At 35.6% G+C, this 27,785-nt stretch overlaps 6 protein-coding genes across 7 annotated transcripts; 5 read left to right on the top strand and 1 right to left on the bottom strand.

Moving 5' to 3' along the window:
• The first annotated feature begins 760 nt into the window (after positions 1–760).
• Positions 761–4,765, top strand: LOC106419542 (tonoplast dicarboxylate transporter). 2 transcript variants are annotated; one of them, XR_007319768.1, is made up of 4 exons: positions 761–1,249; positions 2,952–4,083; positions 4,176–4,325; positions 4,565–4,765. XR_007319768.1 is itself a non-coding variant. In XM_013860348.3 (3 exons), exons 1-3 carry the CDS (start codon positions 803–805, stop codon positions 4,202–4,204), a joined length of 1,608 nt encoding a protein of 535 aa, XP_013715802.1. In that variant the 5' UTR covers positions 761–802; the 3' UTR covers positions 4,205–4,765. The 2 variants fall into 2 exon arrangements, 1 of the variants encoding a protein (XP_013715802.1); XM_013860348.3 differs by having other exon boundaries at positions 4,176–4,765.
• A 2,334-nt stretch (positions 4,766–7,099) lies between these two features.
• LOC106419673 (cysteine proteinase inhibitor 5-like) lies at positions 7,100–12,691 on the top strand. The gene is made up of 2 exons (XM_048748260.1): positions 7,100–7,438; positions 7,635–12,691. The coding sequence occupies exons 1-2, from the start codon at positions 7,100–7,102 to the stop codon at positions 7,776–7,778; spliced, it is 483 nt and encodes a 160-aa protein (XP_048604217.1). The 3' UTR covers positions 7,779–12,691.
• On the top strand, positions 11,590–12,498 carry LOC106419680 (glutathione S-transferase T3-like). Its single transcript, XM_022701753.2, has one exon. It carries the CDS (start codon positions 11,590–11,592, stop codon positions 12,496–12,498), a length of 909 nt encoding a protein of 302 aa, XP_022557474.2.
• Positions 12,692–16,549: 3,858 nt separating the features above from the next.
• LOC106423378 (putative MO25-like protein At5g47540) lies at positions 16,550–19,131 on the top strand. Its single transcript, XM_013864153.3, has 11 exons — positions 16,550–17,022; positions 17,120–17,281; positions 17,415–17,533; positions 17,648–17,722; positions 17,835–17,928; positions 18,017–18,076; positions 18,194–18,262; positions 18,354–18,452; positions 18,556–18,600; positions 18,710–18,812; positions 18,906–19,131. The coding sequence occupies exons 1-11, from the start codon at positions 16,894–16,896 to the stop codon at positions 18,980–18,982; spliced, it is 1,032 nt and encodes a 343-aa protein (XP_013719607.1). The 5' UTR covers positions 16,550–16,893; the 3' UTR covers positions 18,983–19,131.
• Positions 19,132–19,316: 185 nt separating this feature from the next.
• LOC106419776 (cytochrome b561 and DOMON domain-containing protein At5g47530) lies at positions 19,317–21,007 on the bottom strand. Its single transcript, XM_013860605.3, has 3 exons — positions 20,318–21,007; positions 19,828–20,082; positions 19,317–19,751 (listed from the first exon to the last, which is right to left on the bottom strand). The coding sequence occupies exons 1-3, from the start codon at positions 20,942–20,944 to the stop codon at positions 19,449–19,451; spliced, it is 1,185 nt and encodes a 394-aa protein (XP_013716059.2). The 5' UTR covers positions 20,945–21,007; the 3' UTR covers positions 19,317–19,448.
• A 4,146-nt stretch (positions 21,008–25,153) lies between these two features.
• Positions 25,154–27,377, top strand: LOC106419782 (ras-related protein RABA5a). Its single transcript, XM_013860611.3, has 5 exons — positions 25,154–25,331; positions 25,996–26,079; positions 26,144–26,226; positions 26,338–26,745; positions 26,829–27,377. Exons 4-5 carry the CDS (start codon positions 26,406–26,408, stop codon positions 27,152–27,154), a joined length of 666 nt encoding a protein of 221 aa, XP_013716065.1. The 5' UTR covers positions 25,154–25,331; positions 25,996–26,079; positions 26,144–26,226; positions 26,338–26,405; the 3' UTR covers positions 27,155–27,377.
• Positions 27,378–27,785: the final 408 nt, after the last annotated feature.

Here is a 27,785-nt window from a genome sequence, read left to right as displayed (position 1 = left end):
TTTCATAACGTTTTACCAAACAAAAAAAACATTTACATCTTCGTCGAAACAAAAAAAATCATTTTATAACCTCTTCAAAAAAATAAAAACATTATTTGATTCACATCTATTATTATCATTATTAAAATGACTGCCTGATTGAGGATATTTTTAATGATAAACGAGACTATGAATGTTAAATGAAGAAGCTACAACAAAGTTTATCCATGACTCTTTGAATTAATTATTTATTAATAGTTTTCCTATAGCAGTATATGTTCATGATTAAATAGCAATAAATTGTCATGCTTACTTGTTATCTTAATCTCTAATGTTCTTTTTTGGGTCATCAGATTCCAGATTTTACAAGCCATCACAGTTGGCCACTTGTAAATTCGTTTGTCCCCATCATTTATGGGCCCATGATAAGTACATCGAAATAATTATAAAAACTAACTTCCTTAGATAACTTGAAAAGACATCAATCATATTCACATTGAAAATAAAATAAATAACCTTTCTTTATATTTACCCATTATCTTTTTTTTTTTTTGAAACTCAATATTTACCCATTATCTAATAACGCGATTTTGTCTTCCAAGAAAAACATTTTTTTTCCAGGTACAAAATTTTACATGAAAAAACAAACAAACCGAACACCATGCTATATGACCACACAAATTAATTCTATAATATAAATTTACATTCGCTTTTTGCCGAACACATTATAATAATTAAATAAATTGATTTATAAAAGGGCTATTTCCCTTCTTACATTTCTTACATTTCTCTATTTCCTTCCTCTAAAACCGGAGTTAACACAATGAACGGTGATCATGTCTCCGTCGCAGACTCCGACAATATGAAATCTCCGCTCTTACCGGTCGTCCACAATGACGAACCATTAGAGAGAAACACGGTGGGGCAACATCTCCAGACAATATTCACGCCGAATAATTGTTACATCGCTCTTGGTCCTCTTCTTTGCGCCGTCGTGTGTCTATGCGCACGGCTCGGCGGAGATGATACGACCAGGGCGAGGAACATGCTCGGCGTTCTTGTATGGATATTCGAGTGGTGGTTGACGGAGGCCGTTCCGATGCCTATCACCTCCATGTCGCCGCTTTTCCTATTCCCTCTCTTCGGAATCACGGCGGCGGATGACGTGGCAAGTTCTTACATGGATGACGTCATCGCCCTTGTCCTGGGCAGCTTTATCCTCGCTCTCGCCGTCGAACACTACAATATCCATCGTCGTCTCGCCCTTAACGTGAGTCGTTTTATCTCTTTGTTTTCTTTGTCTTTTTCTCATATTTTCATAGAATCTTTTTGTCCTTTTTAGATTTTGTAAGCATTAGAAAAATATGTACTCATGTAGTTGCTAGGGACTCTTATCCTAGGAAATATTTAAGTAAGCAGATGATTTTGCGTGGGTCCACAGATGAGTTGATTACAACTTTTGATCATTGATTCATTATGTGAAGAGCTTTCAGCTAAATACAAACTTATTAAATTATAACTTTAAAATAACATTAAATCGGCAGTGGTCTATGTATATATAAGGAAGAGAGATACATATAAGTAGGCCTGGGACTTCTATCCATGTGTTCAAAAAAAAAAAGGACTTCTATCCGAGATTCGGGTTCAATCCGAGATTCGATCTGGATCCGATCCGAAAATCCGGATATCCGGAGGGGCCGAATCCGAATCCGAATAGTAAAATGTTGGATCCGTCAAAGCCGGATAAGGATCCGGATATCTTGATTTTTTAGTCCGGATATCTGGATCTGCAAGTTTTATTAATAACTATTTCAAAAATAGTAATATATATATATATAAACTAACTTTATTTAATATATTTTTATTTTTATAATAGTATATGTAAATTTTGTAATATTAAACATAGAAATAATTAAAAACATTATATATTTTTTATTTTTAAATTATTTTTAATATTTTATATATATTAATATTATTATTTTATTTATTTTAAGGATCCAAATCCGGATCCGGATATCCGCTGGATATTACAATTTTTAGAAGGATATCCGACATCCGATATCCGAGAACACCGAATTCAGATAAGGATAGTAAAATTATGGATCCGCTGGATAAAGATCTGGATCCGGATACCTTAAAATTGCCCGGATACCCGATCAGTCCCATGCCTACATATAAGTGTAGATGAATGCAACAAATATTATATATAACTTTTGTTCTGCAAAGTAAAAGTCTGATATATTAACTGAACATATAAAAATTAAAGCTTAAAATATGCAATCATCTATTTAATATATACTCCCATCTATTTCATAATATAAATAGTTTTAGCTAAAATCATAAAGATTAAGAAAATTACTATTTTAAAAGAAATATCACTAAATATATAGATGATATATTGACCAATCATAAATAAATGTATATAAATTGTTTGGTTACACTTCACCAAATAAATAAATAACATTACATAAAAACGTGAAACAATTTATATTTTAAAACAGAAAATAACTCTAAAATTATTTATATGATGAAACAGAGAGAGTATATGTCATATCCGTGTTTTTATAATGTTTATAACCTTTAATGGCTAGTGTAGTTAGGGTGGAGTTTTTAACGGAATATAAGAACCCGTCTCTTAACTTTTAACTAAAAAAACTAATAACCGGTTCTTAAATAAGCGTTTTAAGAGCTGGTTCTTAACTTTTTAAGTTAAAAGTTAAGAGACATGTTCTTATATTCCGCTAAGAACCCCCAATAATCATGTTTTTATAACCTTAAAATGGCATAGGCCAATCCACATATCACAATGTTGACTAACTCAGGCATATGAGATGATTAGGTTACAACCTACAATTATATATGATCATCAACAGTGATATTATGATAGTAGATCCTATTTAATTAAGTGGAGGTTAAATAAATAATCAAGGCACCACATATGAATAATGATAATATTATTCTTATCCATGAAGATAACTATGGTGTTCTGCGTGGAGCCTCTAAATGCGCCACTGCTTCTTCTTGGCATCTGCGCAACGACGGCGTTCGTGAGTATGTGGATGCACAACGTGGCGGCTACCGTCATGATGATGCCAGTTGCTACAGGAATACTTCAAAGACTGCCCTCTTCATCGGAAATGGTGCATCCGGCGGTGGGGAAGTTTTGCAAGGCAGTGGTGCTTGGTGTGATATACTCGGCTACAATTGGTGGAATGAGCACACTGACAGGAACAGGTGTGAATCTGATACTTGTCGGAATGTGGAAAAGCTATTTCCCTGAGGGTAATCCGATCAGTTTCAGCCAATGGTTCTTCTTCGGTTTCCCATTAGCTTTGTGCATATTCTTGGTGCTTTGGGGTATTCTATGTGTGTTGTATTGTCCTAAAGGATCAGGGAAAGCTCTCTCTCCTTATCTTCATAAATCCCATCTTCGTAGAGAGCTTGAGATGTTAGGACCAATGAGTTTCGCTGAAAAGATGGTTCTGTCTGTGTTTGGTGGGTTGGTTTTGTTGTGGATGACAAGAAATATAACACAAGATATCCCCGGCTGGGGTAGCATCTTCCACGGCCGGGCTGGGGATGGAACGGTGAGTGTGATGATGGCTACATTGCTGTTTATTATCCCAAACAAAATTAAAAAGGGAGAGAAGCTAATGGATTGGAATAAATGCAAGAAACTTCCGTGGAACATAGTGTTATTACTAGGAGCTGGGTTCGCTATAGCTGATGGAGTACGCTCCAGTGGCTTAGCTGAAGTCTTATCCAAAGGTCTCGTGTTTCTTGAAACTGCTCCTTATTGGGCCATTGCTCCAACCGTTTGCCTCATCGCTGCTACCATCACTGAGTTCACCTCAAACAACGCAACCACTACATTGTTGGTTCCTTTACTCATCGAGATTGCAAAGACAATGCGTGTCCATCCTCTGCTTCTGATGGTCCCTGGTGCCATAGGAGCTCAGTTTGCTTTCTTGCTACCCACGGGAACGCCCTCTAACGTCGTAGGGTTCACGACAGGGCATATTGAGATCAAAGACATGATTAAGACAGGCTTGCCTCTAAAGATCGCAGGAACCGCCTTTCTCTCTGTCTTGATGCCAACTCTTGGTATACTTAATTTTTACGATCATATATATATATCGTCACCGTCTTTATAATATAGTTTGAAAATAGTTCCTTATCCATATATTGCTTGGCAGGGGCTTACGTTTTTGGAACAAAAGGATGAGTTTAGTTCGATGGGCTGAAGTACAAGACCACAGACACTATTGATTCATTGTGCTATACATTCTTACAAGGGGGCATCATGTTTTAAGATATGTCAGTCACACCGGGGAAATTTAAATGTGGTACGTCAATAAACCGGCCCATTTTTGTAACCTGCTAGATTATAGTTTCCGGTACGATTGCTTTCTTCTGTGTTTACAACGTACCGGTAAGTTTGGTTCTTTTCTTTCTTTCTTGTGTATATTATATATTGAGAACAATTATTTAAATATAACTGCGTATTGCAAAAAAACTCGTAACAGTCGTGTCAATTTATTCATGGTCCTATACTCGTTAATGATTCTACTACATAACTGTCCAGCATGGCTTCGTCTGTTTTCGTGTTTCTTCAAACACAAGAAAGGAGAAAAGAAACGCTCATGCCTTGTTTACATCAACAATTTTATGTCCTGCTAGCTGGTATTACTTTTGTCTTTTACTCATTTATGTTCTTTATTTGTCCTTTGCTATATAGTTGTGTAATAAACTATTAATTAATATGATTATCATTATATTATATGTTTTTGGGTATTTACCATTGTTGGTACTTGGTAGTAGTTGGGCATTGCAAAAGAACATAAAATATAATTGTAAGGGTGGTACTTCTTACTCCGTAACCTTCGTTTGTCTATTTTAGGATGTATTCCACAAAGGGACATGTAAGTATAAAGTATGATATGTGTTATCTAATGTCAAAAAATTCATTAGCTTTCGGAAACCCTCATATGATGTAAAATTAATTTAAAAATATCTTCACTGTTTTTTCCAACATTTTTATCTTTTAGTCATAAAAACACTTCTGTTTCATAGATTGAGTAATTTATCGATGAATGGTCAAACCATCACTCGAGATGGCACGCCATTGTGATTTATGATTGAAGAGATTGATATATAAATGTGTGGTTACAAAACAAAAAGGTTGAACAATAAATTTAAAACTTAAAATTTTTTTAGAATATAACACTTAATTTGAGCATGAGTCTGCGTCACGTCAAGTGGCAAGCCTCTGGTGTTATGAGTCTGCTTAATTTAACACTTAATTTGGATATGAGTCGGCTTCACGTCTAAGTGGCAAGCTTTTACTATCCCTTATATTTTTAGCATCTTAATAAATGCATTTTCACTGTAGACACGTGGTAGTCTCACGATGATCTAATAATAAGTATGTTAACGCGTTTACACTATATTCATAAATGTGTTCACATTATGTATTTTGCATTTTTTAATATAAAACTCACATACATGGTTCCAACAAAATTTTAGATTTTCGGTTCGAATAAAAATAGATAATAAATCAAAAGCCAAACTATATATATTATTTTTATTGTTTACGGATAAAGTTGAACAAAATATTCATAAATTTTGATTTGATTCGTTATCCGTTTTAATTTAACCAAAAAATCTGGATATCCGTAACTTTACGAAACAAATCAAATACTAAAATACAATATATAAAAAAGAAGTAAATCACAAATACCAATATTTTTAGGAACATATATCTAATTCGATCTGTTATATGCATATATATACATATATGTAAAGAATTATATATATACGTTATATATATTATACTTTATATCAGTTTTACAATATTTTTATGAAATTAAACTTATTATATTAGGTACTAGAATTTAAAAAGTTAAATAATGTTTTATTTTTGTAATAAAATGTTATTATTAAAATTTTCAATTATTTTTAAAATTTTATTTTATTTACGGATCAAATCATGATATTATTTAAAATTCTAAAACATTTCGGATATCCGAGTCACCGAATATCTAGGTGGCTAAAGATCGAATCGACACGAATGCTTCCAAATACCCAGATATTCGATCTGTGTCCACCCCTATTTACGGATACAATTTTATTTTTTTTATATGAAAAAATTACTAACGTCAAGGCCTTTTTTATTTTAAATTAATTTTAATTTTATCTTTCATGTATTATTTTTAACAAAAATGTCATTTAATATTAATTAACAATATCTTTATATATTTGTCAACTATTTTTATATACTTTTTACGTATACATACATGTACATCTTGATGTGAGCACCTTGTAACTAAATATTCACCACAACTGAAGTATCTAATTTTTTTGAAAGTTGAAATATTTTTTCTTAATGCTTCTTTCACTACCGATCAAATTGTAGTGAAATGATTTGTCTTAATAATTTTCTTTTCTTTTTCTTAAATTATTATCTGTTTAGAAACTATAATATGAAACTATTGGTTCAACATGACGATTATCTTAAATTCATAAGATGAAAATAAACAAATAATATTAATTTTTGATTTTTACCAGAAAAAACCAAAAAATCAAACATTTTAACCGAATAAACTAAAATGAATATTAATTTCAACATGCACTCCAACACGCCATTCGTCTTGGCTTCACACAAATCTGGCTTAGATCAGACTCTCTTATGCTCATCAGAGCCATCACTTCGATCAACAAACCGAAGATCATCCATGGAGTTCTCTCGGATATCGGAGTTTTATCACTTTCTTTTGCTTTCTGTTTCTTCTCCTTTATTCCTAGGGAGCTTAATGGATCTGCGGATCATTTAGCAAAAAATTCGCTTTGTAATCGGGCTTTCGTTTGGGCCTAGACTTCTGTTTGTTTTATTTGAATGAAAGATGGTTGATCAAAAAAAATATTAATTTAAAATAATAGTTATATTTTAGAAGATTAGAAGCCAAAAAAATACTTAAAACAAAACCAATATCCAGATTAAACAAACTTAATGTCTTTTTATTAAAAATAACGAAACTAATAATCACATTCCGCGTAAGTAGCAGACTATCACCTAGTAAATAAAATATAGTAAATAAAATAACCCTAAAACCCTCTTGCCATGACAAATTCGAGCAAAAAAAGAAACACGGCAAAAATGAATAATAAAGCATTTTTCTTTCTTCTCTTCTCCCTCGTCGTCCTCCCTCTTTGCTCGTTTACGGTGGTGCGTGTTGGGGGCTGGAGTCCCATCAGCGATGCTAAGGACCCTCATGTCGTAGAGATCGGCGTATTCGCCGTCTCCGAGTACGATAAACAGAGCAAGTCAGGACTCAAGTTCGTGACAGTTGTTAGCGGCGAGTCTCAGGTAGCCGCAGGTACTAATTACCGGCTTATTGTGACGGTGGATGGCAGCATAGGAGTTGCTGGCGCTGGTGTGAGCAAGAAGTACGAGGCGATTGTATGGGAGAAACCGTGGCTGAAATCGATGAATCTCATTTTCAAAAAAAAAAAAAAAAAAAAATCTATGAATCTCATTTCTTTCAAGCCCACCGTATAATGACATTTTTCTCTGAGTTTTCCATATGTAACAGATCTCATAAAACAGCAAAAAAAAGAAAGGAATTATTGTCAGTTTATGTAATTTGGTTTTCAAGTTTCATGTTGTTACGGTTAAGAAAGAGTGTGGTGCAGATTGCAGACGAAGATATGATAGTATATTGACACATCCGCTAAATATGCCGGCTAATCTGCTATATAGATTATGGGGTCACGAGACTGTTGAGAGATGGTATCACTAAATTGAATTATTGGATATCATTTTTATAAAAAAAAATAGAAGGTGACACAAGCGAACATGTGAGGGGAAGTGTTGAAGGCGTAAAGCGAACATGTCATTTGTCTTTTGGTCCACTTTGTAGGTCAATTAATGTGAGCAGTATTTTTTTTCTTGCTAAGATAATGTGACCAGTATTTAAATTAATCAACTACCAGCTTGTCCAAAAAAAAAAATCACGATATCAAATATTTAACTATTGAGAGTTGATTATATATATTTTCTCTCATAACTCCATATGTTAAATTATATTTGATTGCTATAACAAATATCACGAGAAACTTGCACCCAAAAAAAAAATCACGAGAAACTGTTAGAATATATATGTTATAAATTACATGAAAAAAATAAGATTTCACATGGTTGTTTATACTAAAGGGATGACGTATTATAAATCGGCATGGTTGTTTATACTACAAGAGATGAAATATAAGCTAAAGAATACAAATTGATTTCTAAGCATGTTAAAAAAATCTAGGTCAGTTTTGAAGGTCAAACAAGTCGTTGGATCCTCGATCATCTTCAGTATATCAGCACAATTCGTCTTAAATCTTATTGAATACATCATTCTTTCGCTCAGGCTGCTCACGGCCAACATAAGTTCTTCCAGTTCTGTGTGAAGTGTCGATAGATTCGGTTGCATCCTCGGGTCTTTGGCATGTGAAATCCATGTTACTGTTTATAAACCATCCCAATCTATTAACTAGTCCATGATTAATCTTAAAAGCATCGACGTAAAAATACGGACAGAATAGGTCACACGGGATATTCTCATGTCGCTGTGATGGGGTGGGGTCGCTACCTCTTCTTCACAATTTTTATTGGTTTGCCTTCTTCCAACTACCTACTCTATGGGCACAAGTTGGAGAGTGCCCATTGGTGATATCTTTTTGTTTTTTTTTTTTGTCAATGGTGATATCTTTTTGTTATTGAAAAGTTTTCATATATACCAAAATGATTTATGCTTGTTCCATTGGTACCCATTATAATTTATATAAAAAACTAAAATTCATGTTTTGTCGTGGTAAAATAGAATTCTTTTTTTTTTCGTTTATGCAGTAACGTACATTAAAAGATAGTTTATTTATTTGCTGACTAAATTGTCATTTAATCAAATCAAGATTACAAAGTCGTAAACAAAACCAAAAAAAGAAAGAAAATTGGGTGCATTCTTTGCATACATTTTTAAAATTTCAAATCGCATACCTCATGCTCATTGATTCTAATGCTGGTTTTGTGAAGGCAGTTTGATACTAACTAGTCTATATCAATGAATTTGATGATAACATAGCTTTTCCATTGATCTTGATTTGATCCGAACACCGCTTATGTGAAAATGATTCTTCCTTATGAAATTGTATTATTCTCTCCAAAAACACATTGTGGGTTCTTCTAAATATTCCAATAAACAAATTGCAGTCTTCTTCTACCAATCTTGTAAAACTCAATCGATGATGATCACTCTGGAACAATGGCTTTTTAGAAGTCATTGTCGTTCGAGCAGAACAATGTAACAATGACAAAAACCCAGTGATGCCTTTTTGTGTAAATGATCTGGTCTCCTTAGTGTAAAAGGCCAAAATGTTTCTCCTAAGAAGTGGAAAGAATTATACAAATACTCCATCTTTCCAAAAGGCGCTGAAATTTCTTCTTCCTAATATAATGGTTAATAATATTAAAAAAAAATTGTGATAAAAAATCCAGATGATATTTCCGTACGATAGATAGGAGAACAAACACCGGTTTGAAACATGAATTCAACATAATAACAAAAATTGTCTGTTTGCAAAAAAAAATAACAAAAATTGTCGGACATACCACTCTATTAAAAGATACATAGTTATATCGAAGATATATAATGAATAAGAAGAAACAAAATCGTAATATATCACCTATAGATGAAACACCATCAATGACATGACAATTGTTATTGCCTTGATTCTGAATTGCAGTCATTGAAACTTATTAAACAGGATCCATGTGTGTTTTTATATAAACCACCACCATCACAATGAAGATATACATAAATCAGAGTCGAAACCCAAATGGAACCAACAAATTCTTCGGCAAACTAAACAGTGAAGTTATTTTAACTCGAATACTTAGTCACATCAAAATAGAGAAGAATCGTCGCAAACACTTCAGGAATTTAAATGTGTATGAAGTGTATTTGAAAAAGTTGTAGTCAAAGTGAAAATAGAAAGAGTACGACCGACACTGGAGTTGACGCTGTCAGGAAAAAAAAATACATAGGAGAAGTTGAAACCAATCGCTTGAAGAATTTCTTGCATAGAAGAGTCCCGAAGCAAACCCATGTGTATTTTCTTTCCTAAACAGAGGAGACCTAGGAGCACCAGTAGACCCTGACAGGGTTCTTCCCGTTAGAATTCTTAATATATATATTATATATATATATATGTATTATGTATATATTATATATGTGTAAATAATTGTGGGATCCACAATTATTGTGGAACCCTATAAATAAAAGTTTTTAAGGATTATTAAAACTTTTTTTTAAGAACCCTTAGACCATGATTAACGGTGAATCTTAAGGGGGTTCTTAGTGCAAATTTGTAATTAAAGAAAAAGAAAAAAAAGAATTAATCTTAGAATCGAGTCTTAATTAAGAAGGAGAAAAGCCGAGTCTTGGAGACACGTATTAGAAGAGGAAAGCGTTGGGTGTTTCTCGCGAAGGATGAATTCGACGATTCATCTCTCAATCTCTTCCTCGGTTGTTCCGTCGACGATTCATCACCAAACCTCGGCTGATCTCCTCCGCGATTCAGCACTCCGCATCTGTCTCTCCTCCTCGCCGTCTCTACACGCCGCCTCTCTCTCTCCTCGATGAACCAACATTCTGCCTCTCTCTTTCCATGATCCATCACCGCCTCTTTCTCTCTCCTCCTCGCCATATCTACACTCCACCTCTCTCTCTCTCCTCGACGATCCAACACTCCGCCTCTCTCTCTCTCCACGATCCAAACTCCACCTCTCTGTCTCGGTGGTTCTCTCGGTGGCTCTCCTCGAGGGGGAATAACGGAGACCTCTATCTCGGTGGCTCTTTACCATCTGTCTCTCTCTCTCGGCGGCTCTGATCGAGGAAGAGTCACTCCGCCTCAAAAGCTAAGTATTTTTTTTAATCCTTCAATTCCTGCATGCGTTAGATTGATTGAGTTGTTACATGTTGTGTTCTGTTGATTTGTGTCTCAAATAAGTGATCAATTCTTTTTGTCGGGGTCGAAAGTTTTGGTCTTTTTTGATATGTTTGTAGCGTTGGTTTATGTTTATTGATTTTGTCCGGTGATTAATCGATTGATTCTTTTTTATATGTTTCTGTGTTTTGTGTTAAGATGAATGGTCTCAAGCGAGTGGATCAACAGACAAGAGCAAGGTTCTTCAAGCTAGATGACTACAATTCGCAATATAGGTACCACTTCTCTCTTTGATTTTGATTCTGGTCTGAAACGGGTGTGAGCGTTGCTTGTGTTAGATAAGACTGAGAGAGTTAATAAATGGATGTGAGTGTTAGGTAGAAATGGATGTTAGATAACAGTTGTGTTTGGTAATAAATATGGTTATAGCAATTGATGTTAACTGTGATTAATGTTGTGTTAGATATATGTCTACTCTGTTTGGTTGGGTGTGTTCAATGCTATGATCAATTGTGTTGATTCTTCTTTTCTTTATCTCTTCTTTAAAGCCGGCCTCTTCTTCTCTCCTTTCTACGAAACACATTACTCTTATCTATCTATCTTCTTAATCCATGTTCCTATATGGATTCTCATCCATACAGCAAAAGCGCAAACTTTGTTGAACTGTTAAACAGTCAACAAGAAAATGTGTTTGCTTTTTCACAAGATAGTGTTGACCTTTCTGCATCACAACTCCCCGGGTTTTGCTTTAAAGCGACTGAAGCTTCAAACTTAGTTCAAGAGACGGCTGCTCAGCGTAAAGAAAGGAGGAAGTGGACGCCGGTTGATGATGTTGTGTTGATAAGCGCATGGTTAAACACAAGCAAGGACCCTGTCATAGGGAATGAGCAAAGGTGTGGTACCTTCTGGAAAAGGATTGCAACCTACTTTGCTGCAAGTCCTAAGGTTGCTGGCACTGAACAAGGAGAGTGGAGCCACTGTAAGCAACGCCGGCAGAAGATAAACTACCTTGTCAACAAGTTCTGTGGGGCGTTTGAGGCTGCAAGCAGAGAGAAGAGTTTCAGTCAGAATGAGAATGATGTCCTAAAATTAGCTCACGAGATCTTCTACAACAACCACAAGAAAAAAATCAACTTGGAACATGCTTGGATAGAGCTATACAATGATCAGAAGTGGTGTGAGCTTTCATCTTCTAAAACTCAAGGAAGCGCTAAGAGGAGGAAGTGTGATGACGGTGCCCAATCATCAAGCTCTCACATGAATGAAACCACCACTGCTGAAGATGATCAAGAAAGAAATCGACCACCGGGTGTTAAAGCAGCGAAGGGCCACGATAAGAAGAAGATGGCAGAGAGGAAGGCATTGTCTGAGTTTCAGGATATGTGGAGCATAAAAAAGGAGGATATGGCTATGAAAGAAAGACTGTCCAAGATGAAGCCGCTGGACAGTTTACTTGCAAAACAGGTTCCACTAGCTGAGTATGAAGAGGCTCTGAAGAAGAAGCTCATAAATGAGTTGTTGCTTAATTAGTTTAAGCTCTGGAGAAGAAGAATCTCTGAGTTGTTATTTAATTAGCTAAATCTCTGATTTGTTGTCTAAGTTGTTGTTTCTGTTGTAGTAGAATTAGTTAAAGCTTTGACGTGTTGTCTAAGTTTAAGTTTATGATGTTGTTAAGGTTGTTATCTACTATGTTTCTTGTTCTCAACAAGTCTGTGTTCCTTTTTTTGTTCATTGTTCTAGTTTGGACCTATTATTTCATGTTCTCATGTTCTTCTCGTGATTTTCAGGTCAAGAAGAGTGATGTTACGCTCACTGTCTCAGCCTCAGGACCGCACTGTCTCACTGTCTTCTAACTTTTGATGTCACGGACAAGCTTGTCTTGTAGTGTCATGCTGAGTTGTGGCGTCTTGTAGTGTCACGAACAAGCTAAGAGTGTATGGCGTGTTGTGGCGTCTTGTATGTTGTATGTAGTGTCACAGACAAGCTAAGAGTGATGTCTTCTAGTGTCAAAACTTGGATCTTTTTGTATGTAGTGTCACAGACTCTTGTTCAAAGTCTGTTATAAATATTGTCATTGTTCTATATAAAGATTGTATCTCCTTCTGAAATTCTATCAAACTATCTCCTTCTCATTATCAAACGATTACCATCTCGTTTTCAAAGTCTTTTATCACATCTACTTCTAAAATTCTATCAAACTATCACAATCTCATTATCAAACTATCACCATTCCTTCTCAATTCTATTATTATCACCATCTCATTACCACACAATTTCCATCTCGTTCTCAAACATCTCATCATCACCATCTTATTATCACCATCTCATTATCACAATTTCCATCTCGTTCTCAAACTATCACAATCTCATTATCAATCTTTTCTTTTCTCATTCTCTCATAAACAAGTCTCATCTCATGGCATCGTCTTCTCAAAACACAGTTGACGAATCACTTGATGAAACTTTTGATCAAGCTTTCGAAAATTTTTCCATTCATTATGGTGATCAAGAAGAACAAATGAGAAAAAGGAACAAACGAGTTCATATCGAAAGAAATCGTGAAGAAGGCGATCTCCGTTTATGGAATGATTATTTCAGTGAAACTCCAACATATCCTGATAATCTATTCCGACGACGATTTAGAATGAACAAGCCATTGTTCATGCATATTGTTGATAGACTCTCCAATGAATTTGAATTCTTTCGACAGAAGAAAGATGCTATCGGAAGGCTTAGTCTCTCTCCACTTCAGAAGTGTACAGCACCCATTCATGTCTTGGCATATGGTTCTGCGGTTGATGCTGTTGACGAATACCTCCGACTCGGTTCAACTACAACTCGGTCATGTGTGGAACATTTTGTCGAAGGAATAATATATTTATTCGGTGATGAGTACCTAAGAAGACCAACCCTGGCTGATCTTCAACGTCTACTTGATATTGGTGAGCATCGGGGATTTTCCGGGATGATAGGAAGCATCGATTGTATGCATTGGAAGTGGAAGAATTGTCCCACCGCTTGGAAATGTCAATATTCACATGGTTCGGGAAAACCCACAATCATAGAGGCGGTTGCTTCGTATGATCTATGGATATGACATGCGTTTTTTGGACCTCCAGGTACCTTAAATGATATCAATGTCCTTGATCGCTCACCTGTTCTTGATGACATAATAAAAGGTTAAGCTCCGCAAGTCACCTTCTCTGTCAATTGAAGAGAATATTATTTGGCTTACTATCTCGCCGATGGTATTTATCCGAAATGGTCAACTTTTATCCAATCTATTCCAATACCACAAAGTCCGAAAGCGGTTTTATTTGCTCAACATCAAGAAGCTACCCGAAAAGATGTCGAGCGTGCTTTTGGAGTCTTGCAAGCTCGCTTTGCCATTGTTAAAAAATCCGCTCCATAATATGATAGTAGAAGACGAACGGGATGGATACACTCAATTTGATGTTTCAGAATTCCAACCAGGAGAAGACACCGAAAGTTCACATGTGGATATCACGTATTCTACAGATATTCCTAGAAATATCACCAATATGATGGGTATTCGAACTAGAATTCGTGATAGACAAATGCATTAACAACTGAAAGATGATTTGGTTGAACATATATGGCGTAAATTTGGAGGTGATGTAGACAACTACTGAGCTCAGACTTTATTTTCAAATTATTCGGTTTTATTGTACTAATCTTTGTTTTTATGTTTTTTTTTTAAATCTATGTTTTAAATGTAATCTTTTAATATGTTTTATTTAATAAATAAATTTTATCTTTAAAAAAAATATTAATTTTTTTTTTAAAAAAAATCCTTAATTAAGAAACTCCCATTGGACCAATCAAAATAAGAATTTCTTAACAAAGGTTCTTAAACTATATTTATTACTAAAAAAGTCATTAAAAAACCTTTTAAGGGTTTTATAACATGCACTTATCTACGAGGTTCCACAAAAATTATAGACCGCACAATTAATTATACATTTATAATATATACATACATATATATATATATATAACATATATATTAAGAACCCCAATGAGAATAACTCCCATTGGAAGTATTCTTAGTGGTGAGTTCTCTTAGAGTCTCTCACCGTTACCAATGAAGAAAATAATTGAAAAGAAAGAGAGAGATGGTTGAGAATACCTTCGCGAAGAAACTTTTTTATAAATTGGAGAACCAATTCTACATGCGGCAGTTATTTAGTGTGCTAATATTTATGAAAGCTAAAAGAAAAAAAAAACAACTTTGTTTTGTCTTTTGTGAGAAATATAATGAGTTTCTGCTGCTAATTTTGCTCTTAATCTTATATTTACAAAATAGATAATTTATATTTTGGTATGAAAATGTATTTAGGAAAAAATATAGAAGAGAGTCGATCCGGTAACCCATATTTGAACTTCTTAGAACAATTAATTTATCTCAATTTATTCATTTGTGTAAACCCGTTTTTTTTAGTTTTCGTACTTATTTTTTTATTTAAGTTTTTCTTTCGTAAAGAATTATGTATTTGTAAATCTTCTGGATATTTTATTATTTCGATTTTATAGGTTATTGTAAAATTAACGATTTAAATGATAAAACGATTAAAAAAATTGTTAGAGCATTAGTTATAAATTATTTGATTTGTACTAAAAATTATTAATATATATATATTTAAAGACACTTAAAAAATTATGTGAATAATGACTATGAGGTGACTTTTAAAATACATATTTCTCAAATGACTTCCATTTTCTTTTTAATTTCTTTTTTTCGTTTTTCTCATTTTAAAATATTATATTTTTTACTGATCAGAAAAATCTGTTTTTTTTTTGTCGACAAAAAATCTGTTAAAAATTACTATAATACGAAAGTGTATGATTTGACTAGAAAATCACAATCAATATGGAAGGAAGGAAATCGAAGAGAAAATAGATTCCGTTCCGTAATTTTTTTTTTTCTTTTGTTGTGATATTGAAAATTTTCATTCTACAACTATTAGGCTATTGAAAAATTATCAATTTTAATTTTAATAAAAATTTAGATGATAAAACAACTAAGAGAATCATTAAAAATCATGTACGTTATGTAAAAAAATATATTAATAATAAGTTTTAAACATAATTGAACTATTATGTGAATAATGCATAGGAGATGAGTTTTTCAAATAAATATTTCTCAAAAATATCTATAGTTCTAATCTTGCATATGGTCAATGTAATAGGACAAAACATAGTGATGTTTGTGATGCAACAAAAGTTTAATGCTCACAAGAAAATTAGTAGAGTTGATTCTATTGATAAAGAAAAAACTTTGGAAGAAATTTCATCTTTTACAATTTACTTCTCTTGATATATTGGTACTTTTAGTCATTTTCATTGTATTATTTGTTGTTTTTATTTTCATATGTATTGTATATGTATTTGTATCATCTTTTAACAATCTAATTAATATTGAAAAGAATATTTTTAATTATTTGTATTTATGTTACTGATAAAATTTCATTAAAATTACTAAAATACAAAAGTGACATGATTTGACCAGAAAATCACAGTCAATAAGGAAGGAAGGAAACAGAGAAAAAATAGATGTCTTTCTCTTTACAGCACATAGCTAAAAATGGATACACATCTCAAGTGAGAGAAAGAGAAAGAACCAGACAGGAGAGGAGATATAGGAACCAGACAGACAGACAGACCAGTCAAATCAACATAAAAAAAAAAGCTAATCTTTTTTTTTTTTTACTTTTGACCAAATCTAAAAAAGGGGGAGAGAAGGGGAGAGAGGTAAAGATAGGGCCGTGCTTGTCAAAGGGAGGTGCTGCACGCGGAGCCTCCACACCGGCGAGGAGGCTCTCGTTGCAGCGCCATAGCGGAAGCCTAACCTCTTCAGGTCTCGCCAGAGAACCGTCGGATCAATCCGATAACGGCGGTGGGAAGATGAAGGGTCTATTCAAGTCCAAGCCTCGCACTCCTGCTGACATCGTCCGACAGACCCGTGATCTCCTTCTCTACGCTGATCGATCCAAGTCTTTGCCTGACCTTCGTGAATCCAAACGCGAAGAAAAGGTCGCTCCTTTATTACAATCACAATGTCGGTTTGCTCTCTCTCTCTCTCTCTATGGATTTGTTTGTTGAATGTTGTTTGTTGCCTTCTTGTTTGTAGATGGCGGAGCTAAGCAGGAACATCCGTGATATGAAGTCTATTCTCTATGGAAACAGCGAGGCCGAGCCTGTGGCTGAAGCTTGTGCTCAATTGACTCAAGAGTTCTTTAGAGAGGACACTCTACGTCTCTTGATCACTTGTCTCCCTAAGCTCAACTTGGAGGTAAGAATTAGAAAGACATCATTTTGAGATCTAGATTCAGAAAATTCTTGTGTTTGTTAGATTGAGATATATCAATCATTATTCTATGATCTAATTGCGAAAAATCTTGTCTTTTTTTCTTTCTTTGTATTAGACCAGGAAAGATGCAACACAGCTTGTTGCAAATCTACAGAGGCAACAAGTCAATTCAAGGTTGATTGCTTCTGATTATCTTGAAGCCAACCTTGACCTCATGGATGTTTTGATGGAAGGGTGAGTTTGTTAATTTTGCTTGTGGTGGAATCATATTATCCAAGTTGGTAGTTTCCGAATTAAGAGATTTCTTATTTTTATACCATTTATAGAGCTATCCATGTTTTGTGTCAGTTTTGAGAATACAGACTTGGCTTTGCATTATGGTGCTATGTTTAGAGAGTGCATCCGCCATCAGATTGTTGCCAGGTGAGTTAGATCATTTCATACTTCTTCAGTTTACTACCTGTGAAAGTGATCCATCTGTTCAAAGATATTCGATGAACAATGGGTTTGATCCACATAATTTACATGGATTCAGATATGTTTTGGAGTCGGAGCATGTGAAGAAGTTCTTCGATTACATACAGCTTCCTAATTTCGACATTGCTGCAGATGCTGCTGCAACTTTTAAGGTTCTTACAAGTTGAATCTTTTCCTGCTGGCACCTATTAAATGTCAAACATGCAGTCATTAACACAACCTTTTAATTTATTTTCATAGGAACTACTAACAAGACATAAGTCTACTGTTGCTGAGTTTCTCACCAAGAATGAAGATTGGGTAAGTTTTTCTTAATATCCTTCTGATTTGTTTGCAAAGTAAAAAACATTATATGATTCATGCACTGAAACGTCTGCATTAGACAGAGTATAATTCTCAAACTTTTGCGTTTTGAAGTTTTTCACAGACTACAACTCAAAGCTTCTTGAATCAAGTAACTATATAACCAGACGGCAAGCTATTAAGGTAGTGTAAATTATTAGAGTCTACAAACAATGAAACAATGTTAGTGTGGGTGATTAATCTGATGTACTGTTTTTGTGTAAACGTTAAACAGTTGCTGGGTGATATATTACTGGATCGATCAAACTCAGCTGTGATGACAAGATATGTGAGCTCAAGAGATAACTTAAGGATTCTCATGAATCTTCTGAGGGTATGACGCTTTGTTAATTTATTTGAATACCCTCCTCAAATCTGTTGTTCTTGATATGATGATAGTTTGGGAGATAAACTTAATCCCTTTGTTGAATTTACAGGAGTCAAGCAAGAGCATCCAGATAGAAGCGTTTCATGTTTTCAAGGTATTATTAATTCTTGTATCTTAAAGTAGTGGAAATTAATGATGATGATGATTGTCCTGTTTGTCCAATGTGATTGTACTGAGATTATCATATCATCACTGTTGTGCAGCTGTTTGCAGCGAACCAAAACAAGCCTGCAGATATAATCAACATTCTGGTGGCAAACAAAAGCAAGCTTTTAAGATTGTTGGCTGATTTGAAACCAGACAAAGGTACGAACGAGGCTCTTCTTTAACTACATCACGCTTTGCATATGATCCTTTCTCCTCTTTTATTAATGCGTTGTTTGGTCCATTTTTTGGCAGAGGACGAGAGGTTCGAAGCAGATAAGAGTCAGGTCTTGAGAGAAATTGCAGCCCTTGAGCCGCGAGATCTTGCTTGAACCAACAGATATGCTCCTTCTTTCCCTTTTTGAAACATCAAAGTTGGTTGTTGTTTTCTTTATTAGGTAAAACATCTCTTTCATTTCTCTTACATACTCAGAGACAAGATATTCATTTGATTGTTGATGAGAAAATGGGTTTAGTTAAACGCGTTTAATTTCTACACATAAACCTCGTATAAGTTCACATGTACACATCGTGAAGGTGTAAGAGAGCAGCAAGAAGCAATGCTTCATGAGCCGTTCAACCTCGTATAAGTTTACATGTACACATTGTGAAGGTGTAAGAGAGCAGCAAGAGGCAATGCTTCAAGAGCTGTTCAACTTCAACAACTATTAAACACCAAATATATTAATTCAATCTAGAATACATATAGAAATCCCAAAAGCAAACCAAAACTAACCAACTCAAAGCTGATAAATAACCAGAAAAATTCACTCTGTACTCTATACACCAACGACTTCTCTAAGCATACTGAGACCGACCACCGTTTCCAAGCTGAGACGTCTTGGAAGATTCCTCTGCCTTCCCTCTTTTTATGACTACATACCAAGTAAACCCTTCGAGCACGGCCGCGACTAAGCCTAGGGTTACTATTATAGCTGTGTACGCGTTTCTCCACTGCTTCTCAGGGTTCAAGATGTCTAACCCTTTGAAAATGTTCACCACTGCGAGGACGATCACGGTATAGCCGACAGTGTGGTGGTAGATGTTCCAGTAGAGTCTGTACTTGTGCTCTGGTTTGGGTCTTAAAAACATAGCAAACACCTAACGTGTACCACAAGCAACTGAGTTAATGCAACGTTATGATGATAGTTTATAAACAGTTTTAATCAAAACCTACCTGTACTGTTGCAAGGCAGAAGAGAGCGATCCCGATGGCACGGTGAGTGCTGAACTGAATCCCTTCTGACTCGCTGCCAAGTTTGATACCTGTACCCCAACCGGCAACACCAATGATATAAGCAGAAGCTTGGCAGGTAACATGAAGATAGAACCAAGCAGGGCCTGCTGATTTTGAGACTCTCAAGTATCTAGCAATGATTGCTCCTATTGGCATCATTATTCCCCAGCTCACTGCGTTCAGTATCCCATGTATCTGCAATCATTATCAGAAACTAAACTCAGTTGTTTCAAACAGGAAGGAACATGGCAGGTTCTAAGATTCATGGGGCTTAAAACAATTACTATATATATTTAATTATTTAACGGTCAAATGATAAATACATATTAAACATTAATATTTTGAGACCATAAGAGAATGTTTCATCTCGCTATATTCAGAACCGGTTCTGGGCGTCTGGCAAGAAAAGAAACTGAAATGATGAACTCACGTTGCGTTTTTTAAGCTTGGAATCTCCTGCTCCTCCTCCTGAGGTGGAAGCAGATGTACCGGAGATGAGATTCAAAGTGGAAACAGAACGGATATTACTGCCGGAAGTTGGATGAGGCAGTAGACTGTTCCCAGAAAGAGAGCCATCTTGCCACACAGTATTAATGTTTCCACCGTTTGTAAGTGGAAGACTCAGAGTTGCGAAGACAATCATCTCGTTGTTTTGGTAAGTGGCTGATAGCTCTGAGACGTTGAAGCTCAGTTCACCTTCTTGGAGACTCGTCTGGTAACTGCTGATGGGTGAAGTGTAAGCCCTAACCGTGCCGTCTGATATCGGATAAGCTACAATGGCTTGAGCTCCAACCATGCCGGTGGACGTGGGGTTCACGGCCCATGCAACCCATTTCCCGGGGGAGAGATTGTTGTGGCGGTAAGCGACTTGGAGATTGCCAGAAGAAGAATCATAAGTGTAGTGGAGGAAGGAATCAAGAACAGGGAGGTCGTTACAAGACTCAAAGAGACTGTTGCTGGAGAACTGGTAGTTGGAACATGTTTGAGCCAAGGAGGATTCTGTGATGATGAAGATGAAAACAGAGAGACAGAGGAGCAGAGTTGAAGATTTGGCCATGGATACTAGGAAAGAAAAGAATGAGATGAGTATGAGTTAAGGGGAAGAGAGAAGAAGGAGATTAAGTAAGAAAAGAAAATGGGACAAGTAGGGTTAGGTTTGTTAGTTAATCTGTCTAATAAAGAATCTTTACTTCTCTTTCATCACACATTCACACCTTGACATGTTTCTTTCCTTACTTTAATAGTTGAGCATCTATGTTTTATTTTCTTGTTCATCTATCAATTGCGAGTTTGACCCATAGTTAACCTACATATTATAGAAACATTGTAAATGAAGTTATTCATTTCCAGGTTGACGTGTATTGTTTGCCTTCCTAGCTTCAAGTCTTTAACCCTCTTAAGTAAAGACCAAGAAATATGGTATAATGTGGAAAAAATGACAGTATAAATCAAGTAAATAAATGTTTGGTGGTGGAAAAAATGAATGGGTCCTCTTCACGTAAAAACAAAAGGTTCCGCTTGCTTCACCAACTTTGTTACGAATTCATTTCTCGTGTTTTCCCCTTTGTTCTCCACAATTCCTTTGATCGGTATGCATTTTAACATTTCTTTATTTAGTTAGGTATAAGCAGATACCTTCTGTTTTTAACAATTTAATAATCATAAATCTACTTATATAAACCTTATAAATTCAGAGACCGAAACTAATATTTATGTTCCAACCGTTGATATATGATAAATTATGAACACACAAAAATATGAAGGTTCGTGTATAGATTAATATAGGGTTTGTGGCGCAATAAAGATCAAAACATATCCAACTAGTAAAGTTGTGGATGTGCCCTAATTTAATTTAAGCATATGTTTTATTGTTGTAATTTAATTCAAACATCCACCAATCTTCTTTATGAGTTCTGACTGGGCTAGCTAAAAACCGAGTTTGTGAGAGATCCAATGAAAGTGGTTTGGTTGGGTTAGCTGGTTAGGGTTTAGGTTTTATATTTGTGTCGCGACCAAAATCTCAACTGCTAATCACGTGCATGTGGAGTCGTTGGTTGTATTTGTAATCAAACAATATATAATGCCTTTCCCGGCCAATGCTCCAATGACTACCAGTCACATGTCTCCATTAAGTTTGTGGGTGTTGTTACGCTCAAGTTGAGCTAAAGACTCTTATAAAGGCTTAGGTGACATTAGGCCGGCGATTCCGAACCGAACCGACATTTTGACATTTTGGTTATTGTTCGGTTACGGGGAGGAAACGGTTCCGCAAAGATTTATATATAGCTCGGTTATTCTATCGGTTCGGTTCGGTTAAGAGTAACCAATCGGAAACCCGAGAATCATTAAACCTAGGTATAATTAAATACTTCTCTTAAGCTTAATGGTCGGCTAACCTTTTACTAAGCAGATCGAAAACATAATCCTCTCTATCTAATCTTTAAACTCAAATCCATTTCTCTCAAACCGATCGATTAAAAAGGTTAGTTCTTCTTCAATCTTCATCTTCTTTCTGTTTATGATTTGGGTTGGGATTAGGGTTTGTATTTCGATTTTGGGAATTAGTGTTTTTCACTTAAGATATTTTCGATTTCACTTTCTCTCTATCTATTACCACGGATTGTCTGTTGATTTTGTAGATTAGGTTTCTGTTTCAGATCAATTTTGAAACATTTAGCATTTAGGGGTTAAAGTCAAAACCGATATGAGTTTTATGATTAGTGTTGAATAATTGTTTGATTTAAGTGTCTCACCGTGTCAGAAGCTCTACAAACTAGATTTTTTTTTTCGTCATGTACATGTCTGTCGATTTGGTAGAACATGGTTTCAGTTTTAGATCAATTTTGTATCTCATTGTCTTAATTTTGTTTCCTTGATGTAGATGTCTGGTTGTGAAGATAACATTGATGATGATCAACCTAGAGAAGGACATGAATCTCAAGCTGGTGGAAAGAAAAGGCCGGCTTCAGAGAGATCAAGTACCGAACTGCCTCCACCTACAAAGAAGAAACAAGTTCACAGAGCAGAAGTGTGGCAGCACTTTATTCAGAGGGAAGATGACCCGAGCATAGCTAACTGTCGATATTGTGGTCAAGATATAGGCTGCGACTCTAAGAAGAGTGGAACAAGTGCCATTAAAAATCACATATATCGCTGTAAGTTGCATGAACTCTTTAAGTCTAGTGGGGGTCAGACAATCCTAGGTGGTGATAGTAGTGGTGTAGTGACTGCAGTGAAGTATGATGCTACCCTGTTTAGGAGATCTGTCAATGAGATGATTGTGTTGAATGAGTTACCGTTTGCTTTTGTGGAATCTGAAGGGTTTAGGCGTTTCTGTAAGAACGTGTTGCCTATGTACACGGTTCATTGTAGGAAAACAGCAACAGAGGACATTTTTGGGATGTTCTTGAAAGAGAAAGAAGCGTTGAAACACTTGTTCAGTTCAGAGCAGAAGAGGGTCTCTCTAACCACAGATATATGGGTTGCTCCTACAACCTCTTGCAGCTACATGGTTGTGACAGCTCACTGGATTGATAGAAACTGGAGTATGCAGAAGAGGATTATTAGCTTTAAACCAGTGACAGACCATAAAGAACGAAACGATAGCTGAACATCTGAGTCACTGTCTTGAGGATTGGGGAATCAAGAAGGTGTTCTCAGTGACAGTAGACAACGCCAAGGGGAATGATAAGGCAATACGACTGTTTACAGAAGCATTTAAGCAAGTAGGACCAGATGCTTTAGTTAGGAATGGGGTGTTGATGCATATGCGCTGTTGTGCCCACATATTAAACTTGATAGTGAGTTTGCACACAGCAATGGATTCGAAATAATATACATGCCGAGAAGCTTGCAAGTTTGGTTTAGATGTTTGAAGAATTGAATTTTCATGAGTCTTTAGGTAAATCTTTCACTTTTTCTGTTAATATTTATGATGTATTTTGTGCTAATTGTATTTGTCATTGTGTAGAAACTCTGGAACTACCAAGACAAGCTGAGAATTAGAGGTAATGTCATATTCTTTAGTGTTTTGTCTCTTTATTTACTTTGTAGTTTGTAGTTTGTATCTTCTGAAGTCTGAACTGATTTGTTCCTTAATAAATTGCAGGTAAGGAGTGTGAGAGTGAGCGTGGTGATGGCCTGTCCTTTTTTGGCTCTTGTTCTCTGTTTTTGGACTTAAGCTTCCCTGTTTCCCTTTCTCTATTTTTGGTAAAATCACTACTTGAATCTATAACTCTTTGCCTTTTTGAAAGTGTGTTTCGTGCAAAGAGAGTTAGATTCAATAGGTTTTAATCTTTTATGAACTATTGTAGATGTTTGGGAAATGGATGTATTTGGTTTGAAGTTTTAACAATGGAATTTTTTGTGTGTTTGATTAATTTTCCGAAATTTTAACAGATTAACCGATTAACCGAATTGAACCGACGAACCAAAATTACCGAGTAACAGATTTTTTTAAAAATAACCGTAAACCGAAATTAACTGAAATTAACTGAAATTAACCGATTTTCATTCACTTTTATAAATATAATCGGTTAATTTCGAAAATTTCATGATTCCGAAAAAAACCGATTTCCGAACTGAACCGATACATTTTTTGGTTATCAACCGAATTACTTTCCGGAAAAACGGTTAACCGAAAACCGAAAAATCGGTTCGGTTCGGTTTCGGAAAACCGAAATCGCAGGCCTAGCTGACATGGTATGGGTTGTCCAAAAATAATCCCAAAAGGGACTCCAATTAAGTGCAGTCTTTATAGAGCTACATACCATACCACTATAAAATTTAAAATAACAAGTGATTACGAATGAAATTAAAATACCATCAAACGAATAACACATAAAATACAAAATAAAAATATTCATGGGAAGATTAAGCATTTGAAAAATGGTAAAAAATCAATTTCTACGAAACAAATAACCCCTACTTATATGTAAAACCAGAACCGAATTTGGGTATATTTATGAAATATTGACATTGACCTCCAGAATTTATGAATTTTTTTTACATATTATAAAATTATCTTTTTACGGAAATGTTTATTGCTCCAAACTCTCATATCTAGTCCTGTGTAAAACTATCTAAAGACTTTATTCAAAAAAAAAAAAAAAAAAAGTAAAACTATCTAAAGATGGTGGTAATTGCTAAATTTTAAACGACGGTAAGAAAGACACGTAGGGCATATGTAAAATGGGCTCATCAAAGGCCCAAATAGTAATTTCTTCTGAGCCCATTTATTTTTGTTACCGAAATAGAAACTTTCAGTGTCCGGTCTCTGACTGCCTTATTGCAACAAGTCTTGTTTGATTTCATAGGAGAAGCGTTGAATCCCTGCGTTTTCTTCCCCGGATCGACTCCACTCTGGGGATCTCACTTCGTTTCTCCTCTCTGGATCCCATCTCTTTATCCACCCAATTTCTTAAACCGTAGTTGTTTCCACAAAGGTATTTTTGTCTTCTTCCTCAATTTCAGAAAGAGGAGAAACCCCCCACTTGTGATTATCTCTGCATATGTTGTTCTTTTGTTCCATTACGTTCTGAATTTGCGACGATCAGCGTCTTCTCTCTTGTGCGTGTGTATGTTGGTCTTACATTTTGACGGGAATGTCTTGTGATTCTCTCCTGTAACTTTGGAATTCTATTAAATGCTCTGTTTGTCTGAAAAGAAACCCTCAAAAAGTCTCTCTTGACATTGGTTCTTACTTGGGTTTAGTGTCGATTTTTGTGTATAATTGTCTTTGTTACTTACATAATATCTTTCCAAAATAATGTGGCCTACCTTCACTTTGTCATTCCGTATCTGAAGATTCGTTACCTGCAACAATCATTCACTAGTTCATTCTTTAAGTGTGAACCTTAGGACAAGACTGCTTTGATTTCCATCAGTGTGTTGACTGCACTTTGTGTGATCCACTGATGAGTAGCGTTGGCTGCTTAGGGCCCGCCCTTGTCTCTTCTTTTTGATAGAGAGAATATTTTATCTGGCTTTCTTATTGGAGGCTTTTTCATGCTTGGTGAATAGTTACTATCCACCGACTTTTAACTTATAGATATATATATTCTCAGGGTGATCTCGCTACTAAAGTTTGCTTTGCTTGTTGTTTTATAGGCGTACACACGCTACTTATCTTGTATAGTAATTTCTACTGTAGGAGGTTGTAATAAAGGGTCAGATCCATCTTTCTCAGATGAGGTAACTGCTTCCTGCTTTACTTTTTGACTGAAACTTTATGTACTAAATCATTTGCTTGTGATAGGTTTTCTTAGGCGGTGGAAGAGCTTAAATTTAGTCAACTTTGCAGCTCCACAGAACCTTCTAGGAAGCTACCTCACTAGACAGGTGCTTTTAAAAATATTCTATTGCATCTGCTACTGTTAACTCTTAGATCTCAAATCTTTTCCTGTTTCTGAAGTTTCCTTCTGCCAACTCTACTTATTCTTGACTTTGTAGACGGGCTAAAAGCCAGTGGTAAAGATATGCTTCTGTAAAAGGGAGGTATTGTAGCAATCAACGAGGAGATGGCTTTCTATTCTGAGGACAACAAGAGTGAAGACTACCTCTTTAAGATTGTTCTAATAGGTGATTCTGCAGTCGGGAAATCAAACTTGCTCGCAAGATTTGCTAGGGATGAGTTCTATCCCAACTCAAAGTCGACCATTGGAGTGGAGTTTCAGACGCAGAAGATTGTTATCAACGGAAAGGAGATCAAAGCTCAGATATGGGACACGGCAGGTCAAGAACGTTTCAGAGCAGTCACTTCTGCGTATTACAGAGGTGCAGTTGGAGCTCTTCTTGTTTACGACATCAGCAGAGTGCAGACTTTTCAAAGCATTGGTAGATGGCTCAACGAGCTCCACAGTAAGAAACATCACATTCACACACACAAGAAAACTCCATTTTCTTTATTATCTTTTACTAAATGATGAGAACTGTTGTTGCAGCGCACTCTGATATGAACGTTGTGACGATCCTGGTGGGGAACAAGTCGGATCTGAAGGACATAAGAGAAGTGCCAACATCAGAAGGGAAGGCGTTGGCGGAAGCGCAGGGACTCTTCTTTATGGAGACGTCAGCTCTGGACTCATCAAACGTGGCGGCTGCGTTTGAGACTGTTGTGAAGGAGATATACAACATACTGAGCAGGAAAGTGATGACCTCACAGGAGCTGAACAAGCAAGATCCTGCCTCGCTTAGCAATGGCAAGAAAGTTGTGATTCCATCAGAGGGGGAGTCCAAGACAGGTGGAGGTGGGTGTTGTTCTAGGTGATGATAGGAACTGATATTGTAGAAAGCTTAAAAAAGGAAGATTAATTTTCTCATCTGTTTGATTGTGTTTCTTTGTCCATGGTAACTGCCATGAATGTTGAAAATTTGAGCTGTGTCTTGTGGTGTGGAAGTGTTTGTGTAGCAAGAAATCTGTAAATTTTCCACTTCAGAAGCTTTATGTAAACTCACACTCCTATCTATAAAGTCTTTCCACTTTCTTGTTGTTTAACTTGTGTAATGATAATATGATGAACTGATGATGATGATGATGATGGTTGTTAGTCTTCTGTTATTGTGACACTCATAACATAACAAGGATTGAAACTTTACTATATAAAAATCTTCTTTTATATACTAAATGAATTTAAAAATAGTAAGATGCATGAGTATTGTTATTCTTCCAATGAAGCATTTGTCATAGGGAAGAGGATCAAATCCAGCTGTAGACTTAGATTCATAAAAAAAATTCAATGTGAGAGAGATGAAGTTGCGGTTGCAGAGGTCACACGTGCAGTTGCATGTGAGACAGATTGGCTCCACACATGATTTGCATTTATCATCGTAGTACGGATTGTCTTGCGCTCTAAACCGTTTAGCATTTGGCTATAGGTTGTATCGGTTTGATTCGGTTT

Source organism: Brassica napus, chromosome C2 (genome assembly GCF_020379485.1).
Source record: "Brassica napus cultivar Da-Ae chromosome C2, Da-Ae, whole genome shotgun sequence".
Lineage (NCBI taxonomy): Eukaryota > Viridiplantae > Streptophyta > Magnoliopsida > Brassicales > Brassicaceae > Brassica > Brassica napus.
The sequence above is the reverse complement of the archived record's forward strand: the minus strand, read 5'-3'. Positions and strand labels throughout refer to the sequence as shown.

Excerpts from the sequence above, each read along its gene's own strand:
- LOC106419542 (XM_013860348.3), top strand. The coding sequence starts at position 803 with ATGAACGGTGATCATGTCTCCGTCGCAGACTCCGACAATATGAAATCT. Across the intron at positions 1,250-2,951 it reads ATCGTCGTCTCGCCCTTAAC|ATAACTATGGTGTTCTGCGT; the intron begins GTGAGTCGTTTT and ends TTATCCATGAAG. Across the intron at positions 4,084-4,175 it reads TGTCTTGATGCCAACTCTTG|GGGCTTACGTTTTTGGAACA; the intron begins GTATACTTAATT and ends ATTGCTTGGCAG.
- LOC106419673 (XM_048748260.1), top strand. The coding sequence starts at position 7,100 with ATGACAAATTCGAGCAAAAAAAGAAACACGGCAAAAATGAATAATAAA. Across the intron at positions 7,439-7,634 it reads GCAAGAAGTACGAGGCGATT|TTTCATGTTGTTACGGTTAA; the intron begins GTATGGGAGAAA and ends TTGGTTTTCAAG.
- LOC106419680 (XM_022701753.2), top strand. The coding sequence starts at position 11,590 with ATGGATTCTCATCCATACAGCAAAAGCGCAAACTTTGTTGAACTGTTA.
- LOC106423378 (XM_013864153.3), top strand. The coding sequence starts at position 16,894 with ATGAAGGGTCTATTCAAGTCCAAGCCTCGCACTCCTGCTGACATCGTC. Across the intron at positions 17,023-17,119 it reads AATCCAAACGCGAAGAAAAG|ATGGCGGAGCTAAGCAGGAA; the intron begins GTCGCTCCTTTA and ends TCTTGTTTGTAG. Across the intron at positions 17,929-18,016 it reads ATGCTGCTGCAACTTTTAAG|GAACTACTAACAAGACATAA; the intron begins GTTCTTACAAGT and ends TTATTTTCATAG.
- LOC106419776 (XM_013860605.3), bottom strand. The coding sequence starts at position 20,944 with ATGGCCAAATCTTCAACTCTGCTCCTCTGTCTCTCTGTTTTCATCTTC. Across the intron at positions 20,083-20,317 it reads CCAAGCTTAAAAAACGCAAC|ATACATGGGATACTGAACGC; the intron begins GTGAGTTCATCA and ends TAATGATTGCAG. Across the intron at positions 19,752-19,827 it reads TCTGCCTTGCAACAGTACAG|GTGTTTGCTATGTTTTTAAG; the intron begins GTAGGTTTTGAT and ends GGTACACGTTAG.
- LOC106419782 (XM_013860611.3), top strand. The coding sequence starts at position 26,406 with ATGGCTTTCTATTCTGAGGACAACAAGAGTGAAGACTACCTCTTTAAG. Across the intron at positions 26,746-26,828 it reads ATGGCTCAACGAGCTCCACA|CGCACTCTGATATGAACGTT; the intron begins GTAAGAAACATC and ends CTGTTGTTGCAG.